Here is a 13211-nt window from a genome sequence, read left to right as displayed (position 1 = left end):
TCAGCCCAATGGCGATTACCAGAGTGATGCCCCTCAGGCAAATGGACATGACCTCAACGATGATGTCCCTGTTCCGAACGGCGTCAATGGTCACTTGGTCAACGACATTAATGACTTACACTCCTGGGCTCCATCCATTGCCACGCCGACAAGTGAGTACTCGAATCCCCTCAATGGCTTCAAGACGGCGGTCCCATACGGTGAAGCCAACCCAAACGCGGGCATGCCCATCGCCATCATTGGCATCTCGGTGCGTGCAGGCTCGGCTGCCACACCCGATGAGTTTTTCGAGATGTTGTCTAGAGGAAGAAGCGCTTTCTCGCCCGAGATCCCGACCGACCGATTCAATAATGCAAGTTTCTACCATCCGAACGCTGGCAAACTTGGATGCATCAACACCAACGGAGCCAGCTTCATCCAGCGGGACATGACCAAGTTCGATGCACCATTCTTCAGCATCACTGAGCTTGAAGCGACATCAATGGATCCTCAACAGCGGCTCCTCTTAGAATGTGCTTTCGAGGCTCTCGACAACGCGGGCGTCCAGAAGCACGCAACGGTCGGCAAGGACATTGGTGTGTTCATGGGCGCTGGTTCGCCAGAGTACGAGTTCGATCTTTTCAGAGATTCAGATACTATGCCGATGTTCCAAGCTACTGGTGAGTTGATACACATGCTTCTTCACTTACATCTTTGACCTTGGCTAGGGAACCATTTGGCCATGCAATCGAACAGAATCAGTCATTTCTTCGACTGGAGAGGTCCAAGTGTTACAATAGACACTGCTTGCTCGTCTTCTTTGACTGCTGTTCACTTTGCTTGCCAGAGCATTCGAAATCGAGAATCCGAGGTCGCCTTGGTCGGTGGCTGTAACCTTAATCTAATACCCGAGTATTTCATCAACTATTCTACGTCCAGGTAATCATACCGACGAAATACGGTCTCAAAATAGTGTTAATGCAAATTCTAGACTCATGGGTAATGAAGGTCGGTCATATTCCTTCGACGCGCGAGGAACCGGATACGGTCGTGGCGAGGGATGTGGGATGTTGCTACTGAAACCGCTCGACCAAGCTCTCAAAGACAACGACTATGTTCGAGCTGTTATCTCGGCGAGCGGCGTCAACCAGGACGGTTACACTCCTGGTATTACGATGCCGAATGGCGAGTCCCAGGAAACACTAATGCGAAGGGTGTACCATGATGCTGGTCTCGACCCTGCGCAAACAGGCTACGTTGAGGCACACGGTACTGGCACTCGTGTCGGCGATCCGATCGAAGTGACTGCGCTCCACAAAGTATTTAGCGGACGGTCGTTGCGCAACCCTCTCTACTTAGGCTCGGTTAAATCCAACATCGGCCATCTAGAATCCGCTTCTGGGATTCTGGCGGTGATTAAGGTCGCTGTTGGCCTAGACAGAAGGTTTATTCTGCCAAATTATGACTTCAAGAAAGGAAATCCAAAGATTCCTTTCGCAGAGTGGGGCCTCAAAGTTCCTCTTCGACAAGTCCTATGGCCAAAAGGCAAGCGGTATGCCAGCATCAACAACTTCGGTTTCGGTGGAACCAATGCACATGTCGTAATGGAGCGAGCACCCATGCGCATCACCAGCGGCGCAGTTTCAGTTGTGAAGCAGGACCCAACCAAGAAGCTGTTCGTCTTCTCTGCAGCCGACAAGATTGCGTGCCAGAAGATCATGAGCAATTTGGTTGTTTATCTCGAGCAGAGACCGGAGATGTTCCAAAGGGATCTGATGAGTAATGTCGCATACACCTTGGGACAGCGAAGGTCTCTTATGCCCTGGAGGGTGGCCATCCCAGCTAAAGAAGCTTTCGATTTGAGCACGAAAATAACACTGGGCAATTTCACCCCTGTCAAGGAAACTGGGGCGCCAAGGATCGGGTTTGTCTGTACCGGTCAGGGTGCGCAGTGGTGGGCCATGGGTCGCGAACTTTACGAGAGCTACCCAATATTCACTCAGACCATCGATAAAGCAGACGCTATGCTTACCAGTCTCGGCGCACTATACTCGCTAGTTGAGGAATTAAGTCGTAATGAGAAGACGACTAGAATCAACCAAGCGCATATCAGCCAGCCGGCGTGCACTGCAATCCAACTAGCTTTGATTGAATTGCTGAGATCGTGGGGTGTCACTCCAACCGCTGTCGTCGGGCATTCTTCTGGAGAGATTGCTGCTGCTTTCGCCGCAGGGATCTTGTCATTTGATTCAGCAATGCAGATTGCCTACCACAGAGGGCGACTTGTGCCTGTTCTGAAGGAGAGGTATCCCGATTTGCAGGGTACTATGATGGCGATTGGTTGCGGAAAGGAGGAGATCGATCCACTACTCGAGCAGCTAACTCAAAGAGAAGCGCGAATAGCTTGCTACAACAGCCCTGAGAGCTTGACAATGTCTGGCGATACACCAGCAATTGCCGAGTTGCAGCAGATGCTCGAGGACCAGCAGATCTTCAACCGTCGACTGGTCATCGAGACGGCGTACCATTCTCATCACATGGAGCTGATCGCGGAGGATTACTTTGCCTCGATCAAGGAGCTACCATCCTCAGATAAGTCTGACGTTCGCTTCTTCTCGTCATTGACCGGCAAAGAAGCGGTCCACTCCGAGCTCGACTCTAGCTACTGGGTCCGTAATTTGACAAACCCGGTCAAATTTGCCCAGGCCTTCACCCATCTGGTCTCGCCTACCGGAGACTTCTCGACAGGTGTAGATATGATCGTTGAGATTGGCCCACATTCGGCCATGCAAGGCCCCGTCAAGCAGACATTGAACGTCGTGGGAGGCGCAGCGGTCAAGATTCCCTATGCAACCTCTCTTGTTAGAAAGAAAGATGCGGTGAACACGATGCTAGACCTCGCTTCAATGTTGTTCTGTAAAGGGTCTCCTGTTGACTTGGCCAACGTCAACTTCCCGAAGACGGTTAAGAAGCCCGGTCTTTTGATTGACCTTCCCAGATACCCATGGAATCACACAACCACATACTGGCACGAGTCCCGCATCGCCAAGTTACATAAGAATCGATCATTCCCAAGACACGATATCCTTGGTACGCTCGCAAATTACTCGAATGACCTCGAGCCAACATGGCGCAATATCATACGCCTAGACGACCTGCCCTGGCTTCGCCACCATAAAATTCAGTCTCTAACAATCTTCCCTATCTCTGGTTTCGTTGGCATGGTCGTCGAGGCGGCAGTCCAGCATGCACAGTTGAAGGGTATTGCGATTGGCCAGATTGAGCTTCATGATGTGAATGTCCACACACCATTGATACTTCCTGGGAGAGACGTCGAGATGACCATTACTCTGCGTTCCCCTCAGGCTGCGGATGTCGGCCTGACCCAGATTACGAGCAACTTCCTAATCTATTCCTATTTAGCTGGAAAAGGATGGACGGAAAACTGCACTGGCACAGTTACAGTGAAAACAAACGAGCTCAACGAAGTTGACGGCCAGCGGCAGCTCGAGCGCAGATCAGCGTCCATCGCTCAACAGATTGCAGAGATTGAGAAGGCGGGAACTCTAGTGCCTCAAGAGCGGATCTATGATGCTCTTGCAAAAATGGGCGTCGCTTACGGCTCCACTTTCCAAGGTCTTTCAGAATGTCGTGCAGATGACAAACGGGCGGCGGCGAATATCACGGTTACCGATACGGCTACTGATATGCCCGAACACTTCGAGACCAAGCACATTGTTCATCCTTCATTCCTCGAACAGCTTATTCAGATGTATTGGCCGATTCTTGGAGCTGGACGATCTTCTCTTAGTGTTATCTGTCTTCCTGCATCCATCGGCAAGCTGACTGTATCTTGGAAGGTCCTGGAGCAGGCAAATGCACCTGGCCAGAGTCTGCGTGCCTATAGCATAGCACACAACCCACTGTCAATCCAGAAGCCAAGCAAGGTCTCCATGTTTGCTGTTGCAAACGGAGAGACTCTTATCGGCATCGAGGATTTGACCATTGCGCCACTTCCCGCAGACGAAGCGGACAGTAATATTCAGGCGGCCCGAGAGCTTTGCTTCAAGCAAATCTGGGAACCGATATTGGCGCCACTTGTCCTGGATCAACAGATCAGAGTGGACAGTCCACAAACTGATGGGATGAGCAATGATACCGCTACGCCAGCCACACCAATCTGCATCATCCACGGTTCCTCATCGGCACAGGTCGAGCTTGCACGTATGCTCGCAGCATCAATTGAGGGTCCCAACAATGCCAAGGTAGACATGGGTTTGCTCGAAGAGATTGACGCAATGGACAAGCAGCTCATCTGCATTACCGAGCTTGACGAGTTCATCTTACCGACGCTCACACAAGCCCAGTTCAAGGCTCTCCAAACTATTGTTGAGAATTCTTATGGCATGCTGTGGGTGACGCGGGGTGCATATGGACAAGCCGGTGACCCTACGGGCAGCATGGTGGTCGGTCTCAGTCGTGCCATTCGCTCTGAGAACATGTACAAATTTGCCAACCTTGACTTGGACGCTGAGGACAAGCTTGAAGATTCTGCTGCTATTCGCGCGATCCTCAAAGTTTTCAAGACAGTGATGAGCGCAGCCAACGTGGAGAATGTCGAGATGGAGTTCCAGGAGCGCAGGGGTGCGTTCTTGACGCCCAGGATTGTCCAAGACAAAGTCATCAACGACTACGTTCACAAGCGTACCTTTCCCCCTGAGGTCGAGGAGAACAAATTTGGTGGCAGCACGCGCTCTCTGAGAATGGCAATACGGACCCCAGGAATGTTTGACTCTCTTTTCTTCACCGACGATGAGTTGCGAAAACAACCACTCGGTTCCGACGAAATTGAAATTCTAGTGAAGGCGGTCGCACTCAACTCCCGAGACGTCGAGGTTGCCATGGGCCGCATCGAGGCGACGGGTCTCGGCGAAGAATGCAGCGGCATCGTTACTGCGGTCGGAAATGACGTCAAAGCATTTGCTGTTGGCGATCGTGTTGCTGCCATTGCAGGCGCAGCTTTCGCCACCTATATGCGAGCTAAGGCAGATTTTGCTCTGAAGCTCGGCTCAAAAATCAGCTTCGAGGATGCCGCAGGCTTGACATTGGCCCAGTGCTCTGCACATTATGGCCTCATCGAGCTAGGGCGTCTAGAGGACGAGGAGACTGTGCTTGTACTGAATGGTGCAGGCGCAGCAGGTCAGGCAGCCGTATCGCTCGCGCAGACGCTGGGTTCTACCGTTTTTGCAACAGTAGCGACGGCTGAGGACAAACTGATTCTGATGGATGCATACGATCTCCCAGAAGACTACATCTTCTACAGTGGAGATGACCAATTGGCATCCTCCATTCGGCGAACGACGAATGGCCGCGGCGTTGATGTTGTATTCAGCGTTCAGGCAACGACATCTTGCATTCAATCAGCTCTGGAATGCATCGCAGAGTTTGGGCGGTTTGTTCGTGCTGAAGTCAACGATGCATCTAGCAAACTCAAGCTCGACAAGTCAAGTTTCAGCTTCCTTTCTTTCGACATCCATACATTGGCTACACACAAGCCACGTGCTGTCCGACGTCTTATCAAGAATGTCAACCAGTCGCTCAAGTACGGCAAGCTGAGGACCACTGAAGGAGCAACGATTGTGTCGCTGGCAGAAATTACAAGGGCATTCAAAGCCGCTCGATCATCACCATCCAGCAATAGAACCATTGTCGTGCCGGGCCCAGATGACTTGGTAAAGATGACGCCGTCGAAGGAAATCATCAAATTATTCAAAGAAAACGCAACCTACATTCTCATCGGCGGCACCGGTGGCTTAGGTCGTGGTATGACGAGGTGGATGGCGACGAAAGGAGCGCGCACCGTGGTCCTTATTTCCAGGAGCGGTAGTGCCACTGGGCAAGTGAAGACACTCGTTGACGACATGGCTCTATTGGGTGTGGACGTCGTGGTCCATCTTTGCAATGTGGTGAATCGAGAGGAGGTCAATGCGTTGTTAGCGAGATTGGCCCATTTGCCACCCATCCGTGGTGTTATCCACACCGCCATGGTTCTGCGCGTACGTGTTGCCTGGCGCTCTCATCTGATAGTTGCTAACCCCGGTGCAGGACAAGATGTTTTCCAAGATGACGCCCACGGATTGGATTGAGATCACCGAAAACAAGGTGCACGGCGCCTGGAACTTCCACAATGCTCTTTCGTCGACACCTCTCGACTTCTTCATTCTGTACTCCTCGTGTGCCGCTGCAATGGGTGGTCGCGGTCAAACTGCATACGCTGCTGCCAACATCTTCATGGACGCCTTCGCCCAATACCGTCGTTCACTTGGCTTACCAGGTGCCTCGCTCGGACCAGCAGCCGTCTTGGATTCGGGATACCTGTCCGAGAATCTTGATCTCTACAATGAGATCGCGCGGAATATTGGCGACAACTATATCCGAGAGTCGGAGGTCTTGTCTCTTCTGGAGGCATGTCTCAATGGCACTGCAGAATCGAGCTGCAACAATCACATCATCACTGGTGTCAAGCTTGATCCTATGAAGATGCAGTTCTGGGCTACTGACGCCAAGTACCGCGATATGCGTCTTGCGGCCGAAGCAATTGCAGCTCAAAACAACGCTGGTAGCAAGACCGTGTCTTGGAACGCTGCTGTCAAAGATGCTGCATCGCTACTAGAAGCCGAACAGGTAGTCTGTGATGGCCTAACTGACAAGATTGCCAAAACTCTAGGCCTCGAATTGGAAGAAGTGGATACGACAAGGAACCTTTCAAACTATGCTCTTGACTCGTTGACTGCTATCGACGTAAGAAACTTTATCACGCGAGAGTTCGAGTCAACTATGCAGGTTCTTGAAGTGTTAGCGAGTGGTACTATTCAGACGCTAGCAAAGGCAGTATGTGCGAAAAGCAAGTTATTGAAGTCTCTTACTTTTAGAGAGTAATAAACTATGCTTACTAATTCAATGTAAATAGGTATATACTTTTATGATAGATATGCCGCTATCTTAAACATGTTTATATTCGTATGGTATGGATTTGGTTAACGTCCTATACTGGCTTATTACTGTACATAAAGCTTCCCTGGGGGAATGTGGGACGCGTTAGAGGTTATGGAGACTGACGGAGCCTGGTGTTTGACGCCCGGAAGGGCAGTTCGGACCCCTACACCCCTCCAAGCGCGTACAAAAGGCGGGGAAGTAACTATGAAAACGAGCGGGGCGAGGCCCGTGAGGCACATTCCAGACTCTGAGGACTGAGGGCTCCTGGGCTTCTGGGGGAAGACCGATCTGACATTCATATTCGTACTTGCCCCGGTGGCTAGCTCAATGTACGATCCTAATCTCCAGCTAAGCAGGTGAGCTATATATTATTTCTCGCGCATTGGTCCGCCGCTCCGTATGGGTCTTCACGAGGATAAATCGCGTTGCGCCTGTTCACTGAATCCTGGTAGTGGTTGCGCAGATAATTCGAGTGCAGATTGCTTGGAGAGAGCGGGGCACATGCGATTGGGTAAATAGGACCCTACTTTTCGGAAGGTGGAGGTACTACAGATTAATACGACTACGTGCTATCCTGAAGCCGCACAGTGGCTGGTCATTGCTGAAACAGATACGAGCTGTTAGACCGCCATATAAAGGGAATGCGCCCCTCAAGCACCCTTAGAGCCGTACTCGAGTGCCGAGGACACTTGCCATGGGATCTGGCCGGTGGCGGACGAGGCTATCCACCAAACGTTATTAGCTTTTAAATTGGGTGCATAGAGTCGATCATAATTTTGCCATTGGACCTGATACCACACTGCGACTATGTGTCTGCGTTTCAGCATTGCCACGGGATATATATTGGAGCAGCTCTGCTGGAAAGATTCGCACACAATGATGTTCATTGTTGCTGCATCTGAAAGCGATTTATTAGGATGGGTATCCCGCAGCTCTTTGGAGCTGCCCTACTTCTCGCAGCATCGACAGCAGCGTACCATATCCGACAAGCTGAAAACCAGACAAACCAGATCTTACCTGTGATAGATTTGGGTTATGAGCTTTACCAAGCCTCGAATTTCAATGTAATTCAATCACCGAGCCAAACTCTTATATGTCACATTAACCGGTTTTCAGGAGACCGGAAGGTTCTACAACTTCTCAAATATCCGATATTCTGCGAAACCGATTCGATTCGGGCTCCCCAAAGATCCAGAGATAAATCGCACCGTAGTCCGTGATGGGAATGATGGTAGGAGATGCCCTCAATCTGGGCCAGCCTGGTTTTTCCTCGGGCAAAAGTGGCTTTCACGCCTCGTTCTTGGAACGCCGTGCGACGAATGTTTTCAGCCCTACGTTCCCTTAGGAGCAAGTTGGAATCTGCCCCTCGCGCCACCGGACCGTCGTGAAATGGAAGACTGTTTGTTCCTCGACCTGTTTGTTCCGGAGAAAGTTCTTAAATCAACTGGCAAGGGCCGCGGCGCTGCAGTTCTTGTATGGTTCGCTGGAGGTGGCTATGTATTCGGCACAAAGGAAGAAAATCCGGCTGGCTTGTTCGCCGCGAGTGATCCAAGGAACATCACTAACAGCGATATCATTTACATTTCGATAAACCATAGAATGGGGGCGATGGGATTCAGCAGCGGCCCGCTTTACCAGTCCGAAGGCGGTATCCCCAACCTTGGCCTACGTGACCAGCGTTTCGCGCTGGAGTGGATACAAAAGTATGTCCACTTGTTTGGTGGCGACAAAGATCGTATTACGCTATTTGGAGAAAGCTCCGGTGGAGGATCTATCATGCACCAAATGACTGCTTATGGCGGGACGAAGGGGCCTGTACCTTTTCGACGGGCAGTGCCACAATCTCCCGGATGGATACCAATCACTTCCACAATGCAGCAGGACGAGATCTATCGCCTACTTCTCAATATAACGAATAGCTCATCTATCGCCGATTTGCGAAAGGTCTCCGAAGCAGACTTCATGAGAGCCAACTCTCTAATGGTTGGCTACAACACGACATACAGCAATTTTATGTACAGCCCTGTCATTGATGGGGACTTTACGCCGGAGATTCCCAGTCAACTGTTAGCTCAAGGAAGATTTGACAAGAACGTTCAGGTTTTTTACAGTTTGGTCACTCACGAGGGAGATTTCTTCACATCACCCTACATAAACACCAGCGAAGCTCTCCAGGCCAGCCTAGTCACCATATTCCCGTACATGAGCTCAAGATCGCGAGGTAAGAGCCTCCACCGCTTCAGACTGCAACTCAATGCTAAGATTGCTAGATCATATCTTGAACACATTGTATCCACCAATCTTTAACGGCTCCTATGGATATAAGAGCGAGTACGAACGCGCCTCTGCCATCATAGGAGAGAGCATCATCTCATGCAACACGAAATACCTCGCAGATGCCTACAACAATAAACTATATTCGTACCTCTTCGCAATGCCACCAGCCTACCATGGCATGGACAACTTGTACAAGTACTATGACGGAGGCGCTATCTCAGACGTCAATGTGAACATGGTTATGAATAGGACTGTTGCGACCGTGCTACAACAATTGCTCGTGTCGTTCACGAAGACTGGGATTCCGGTAGCAGAGGGTGTGGAACAAATCAGCATGTATGGAGAGGACTCTTCGATGCTTCTGCTCAGCAATGCAACGGGCTTCAGGAAAGTGAAGGACACAACTTCGGCTGCGAGGTGTTCTTGGTGGCAGAAAGAGCGGTACTCATAGCACTGCAGAGAAATAGGGTTGCATGGGTTTTTAGGAATCAATAGGTTGATTGCCAGCTGAACTGCTCATCGAGTGGTTCGCAAAGATATTTTGCAGAGAGGGTCATTCCACCCCCCTTGAAGTGCCTACACTATTCCTTTCAAGAGATTTCGAATCAGTGCAAGTCGCTGTAACTTTAGAGTGTTATACAGCCGTGCCTTCAAGATGCAAGCCGATCTTACAAATTGTTTCGACTAGGGCCGCATCCGAGCCGAACAAGTATGATTGGGCAAGAATTCCTTTTCCTGGACAGGCGCCTGATGAAACCCTGTGTCACGTGACTCGACCAAGCCTTTGCTCACGATGCTCACCGTGAGCAAGGTGAGCGCTTACTCTGATTACAGTGAGTAGAGTGAGCGGGACAAGATAAAGGAACACAATATCTTCATGATATCTGTGTTCAGCCTGTTTATTAATGTAACGAGCAGATCGTGAAGTTCGTTATGGTGTTGTGGCATATGGCGCTAAGGCCTGATAGAGTCCTAGCGTGCCAAGCGAGTTGGCTGCGTATACCCCGCACCGCACACCGGCTTCAGGGAAGTCAAGTATTATTCACTTAATACCATTAAGTCATCCTTTCACTATCTATCCTAGCGTAAAGTAAATACTATTACCTATAGCTAGACCTTATAATTAATCTATTATTTGAATTTACTTAGGCCTTATTAAGTTGTACTCTCACGACTATAATACTAATACCCCGTTAATCGTCTTACGTAATTAACTTACGTGATTAATACCTTACCCTTAGTACTCTACTCCTACTAGAGAACTAACCTATACCTATTTAGACTACCTACCCACGTAGGACCATTATACTAATTTACCTAAAATATCTTATTAATCTACGTAAACTTAATTAGTTTGTTTATACTAAACCTAAGTAATAAGAGTTTTAGTTTAAAAAGACCTTAATAGTTTATTTTTACTTAGTTTATATTATTATCTTTATTCTCTAATATTCTTCTATTAGTTAGTAAACTAGATAATCTATATTAAACTTAATTAAATTATATAACGTACTTTATATGTAAGTGCGCCATATAAGTAAATATACCATCTTACTAAGAGAACTTAATCTCTCTCTCTCTACTAATAATATAAGGTCTAGCTATAGGCAATAGTATTTACTTTACGCTAGGATTAATAGTAAAAGGATAACTTAATAGCATTAAGTAAATAATATTTAACTTCCCTAAAGCTAGTGTACGGTATAGGGTATATATAGCCAACTTACTTAGTATACTAGGACTCTATTAGGCCTTAGCACTATATACTATAATACTATAATAAACTTTATAATCTACTTATTACAGAATCTCCCCCTCTAGCTATAGTCCCTAGTAGTATATTTATTAGATATAAGGGCGTGTACTAAGTATCTCACTATTATTAGATAAGGGCCTACGAAGTTGCCTTGGTACAGATAGTACTCCGGGTAGGAGGTAGTAGGGATAGCTAGCTATTAGCCCTTACTAGACACCCAGCCCCAAAGCAAGGGATAGTTAATAGGAACCTAATAAAAGCTGGTAACGTGTTGGATTAGTAAGCTGGCCAGATTAGTAAGCTGGCCACCCCACTAAGCCGCGTAGTACTTCAACAGCGATATCTCTATAATAATATAATATTTTTCTATGAGATTTTATATATAGATAGTCTATTACTACTTATACTAAGTCCTTCTATATCCTTACTTATGGCACTTACTATACGTAGGTGGTGCGCGCTAGCGTATAGGTGTTAATCTAGCATTAGTAGCCTCAGCGAGAGCTAGATAAGCTATAGCAGCTAGAGCTCGCCCCTAATTAGCTTCTAGAGCTCCTCTTATTGTAATATACTATCTGCGCCTATCCTACCTTTATCACTAGTAATAATTAGTTACCCATAGCCTCCTATTCTCTTCTATAAGGAGCGTTACTAAGTTTATTATAAGCTAATAACCCTTAACAAGCTAGGCAAAAGTAATACTTATAGGGCTCTATAAGGACTTCTAAAGGCAATTCTATAGGAGTCGTACCTACTTCTCTAGTTATTAAGTAGTATGAGGCGTCTCAGCTATCCATATAGCCTTAGCATCTACTACTACCCCTGGTAGTAATGGGGTCCTGACTACTGTTAGGTGCGAGAGAACGTGATCTAGATAGGGAGGGATAAGTCCTATTACTTAAAAATCACTCTAGATATTCTTCTCTATAAAGACTATCCTGCGTACGCGTGGATAGATAGATAGAAACTCCTCCTTATCTATATAAAAGACTCCTTATCGTGCTAGCTTAGTCACCTCACGTCTATATGTAGCCTTGAGTGGCGAGAAACAGCTCACATCTAGAGGCTATAGTAGATGGCTCGTGTGCGTAGGCATATAGAGGCTAACTATCCTATATTCTACATAGTACTAAGTGAACTCTAGAGTAGCATGACTACTGTGGCCATCTAGGATAAAGAGCCTCTATAAGCCTATAGTATGAGACTCTATATACTAATTAAAGTACTCTAGCTAGGTAAGTCCTAGCTAATCTATCATCCAGCTATTATCGCTGACTATAAGCTTCTAGCCTATAGGTAGGTCGTTGTACCAGGTAGATTAATAGACCTTACTAGATAGGATGATAAGGGGTAGGATAGACCAGCTAGACACGTAGATACACTTAATTATTATTACCTAGCCTCTATTACCTGGCTATACGTGTACAGCTCTACCCATAGTGTCTACGCTAGTTACTACCTTAGATAAGGAGGATCCTACACCCATTATAAATCCTATCTCATTAAAATTATAGGTATCTTTATCTAGTATACTATATGTCCTACGCGTCTCCTCTACGTGCGTATACCATGTAGAGATCTTAATAGGATCCTTATATAGAGCGCGCTAACTATATAGCTTCCTATCCCACTTTGTCTGCAGCTCTGGCTAAGTCTTAATAAATCGTGATGCCTACTTCTGGCCTACAGGCGGAGGTGGAGGATCCTGGCTACGCGTAGTAAGTAGATGATCAGCCATCCATTATACATTGATAATCTTGGGTGGAAATCCTCGTTAATTAAGCTCTAGGATCCACTAAATAAGAGACTACTCCTCGCTAGGGGATAACTTTTAATTAACTAATACTATCTCGCATTTTAGCTTAACATCATGGAGGCGCGTCTGTAGGGTTAATTACGGTACATTAAAGGATAGTGTAAGGCGGCGAAGTGATTAAGTAGGATTAGATTAATAGGAGGCAATAGTAAGATTAATCCTACCTTCTTTTATAAGCTGTAGAGAGCGTTATTACGGCTTTAAAATTAATGTAGATGGACGCGTCACGCGCGGCTTAGTGGGGTGGCCAGCTTACTAATCTGGCCAGCTTACTAATCCAACACGTTAGAATATACGTATATGATAATAATTAATTAATTTATCTCATCTCTAGATTACTAACATCCATTAAATTACTATATAAATCTAATAATTAAGAGTCTTACT

General features: G+C 47.4%; 2 protein-coding genes across 2 annotated transcripts; both read left to right on the top strand.

Moving 5' to 3' along the window:
* Positions 1-223: 223 nt before the first annotated feature.
* On the top strand, positions 224-6936 carry CC84DRAFT_1133914 (polyketide synthase; the record flags this gene model as incomplete). Its single annotated transcript, XM_018176000.1, has 4 exons — positions 224-659; positions 780-918; positions 971-6035; positions 6085-6936. 4 exons carry the CDS (start codon positions 224-226, stop codon positions 6916-6918), a joined length of 6474 nt encoding a protein of 2157 aa, XP_018042195.1. The 3' UTR covers positions 6919-6936.
* Positions 6937-7892: 956 nt separating this feature from the next.
* On the top strand, positions 7893-9703 carry CC84DRAFT_1225434 (carboxylesterase family protein-like protein; the record flags this gene model as incomplete). Its single annotated transcript, XM_018183569.1, has 3 exons — positions 7893-8039; positions 8092-9196; positions 9246-9703. 3 exons carry the CDS (start codon positions 7893-7895, stop codon positions 9701-9703), a joined length of 1710 nt encoding a protein of 569 aa, XP_018042194.1.
* Between the last annotated feature and the right edge of the window lie 3508 nt (positions 9704-13211).

The sequence above is a fragment of the Paraphaeosphaeria sporulosa genome (assembly GCF_001642045.1).
Source record: "Paraphaeosphaeria sporulosa strain AP3s5-JAC2a unplaced genomic scaffold CC84scaffold_1, whole genome shotgun sequence".
Classification (NCBI taxonomy): Eukaryota; Fungi; Ascomycota; class Dothideomycetes; order Pleosporales; family Didymosphaeriaceae; genus Paraphaeosphaeria; species Paraphaeosphaeria sporulosa.
The sequence above is the reverse complement of the archived record's forward strand: the minus strand, read 5'-3'. Positions and strand labels throughout refer to the sequence as shown.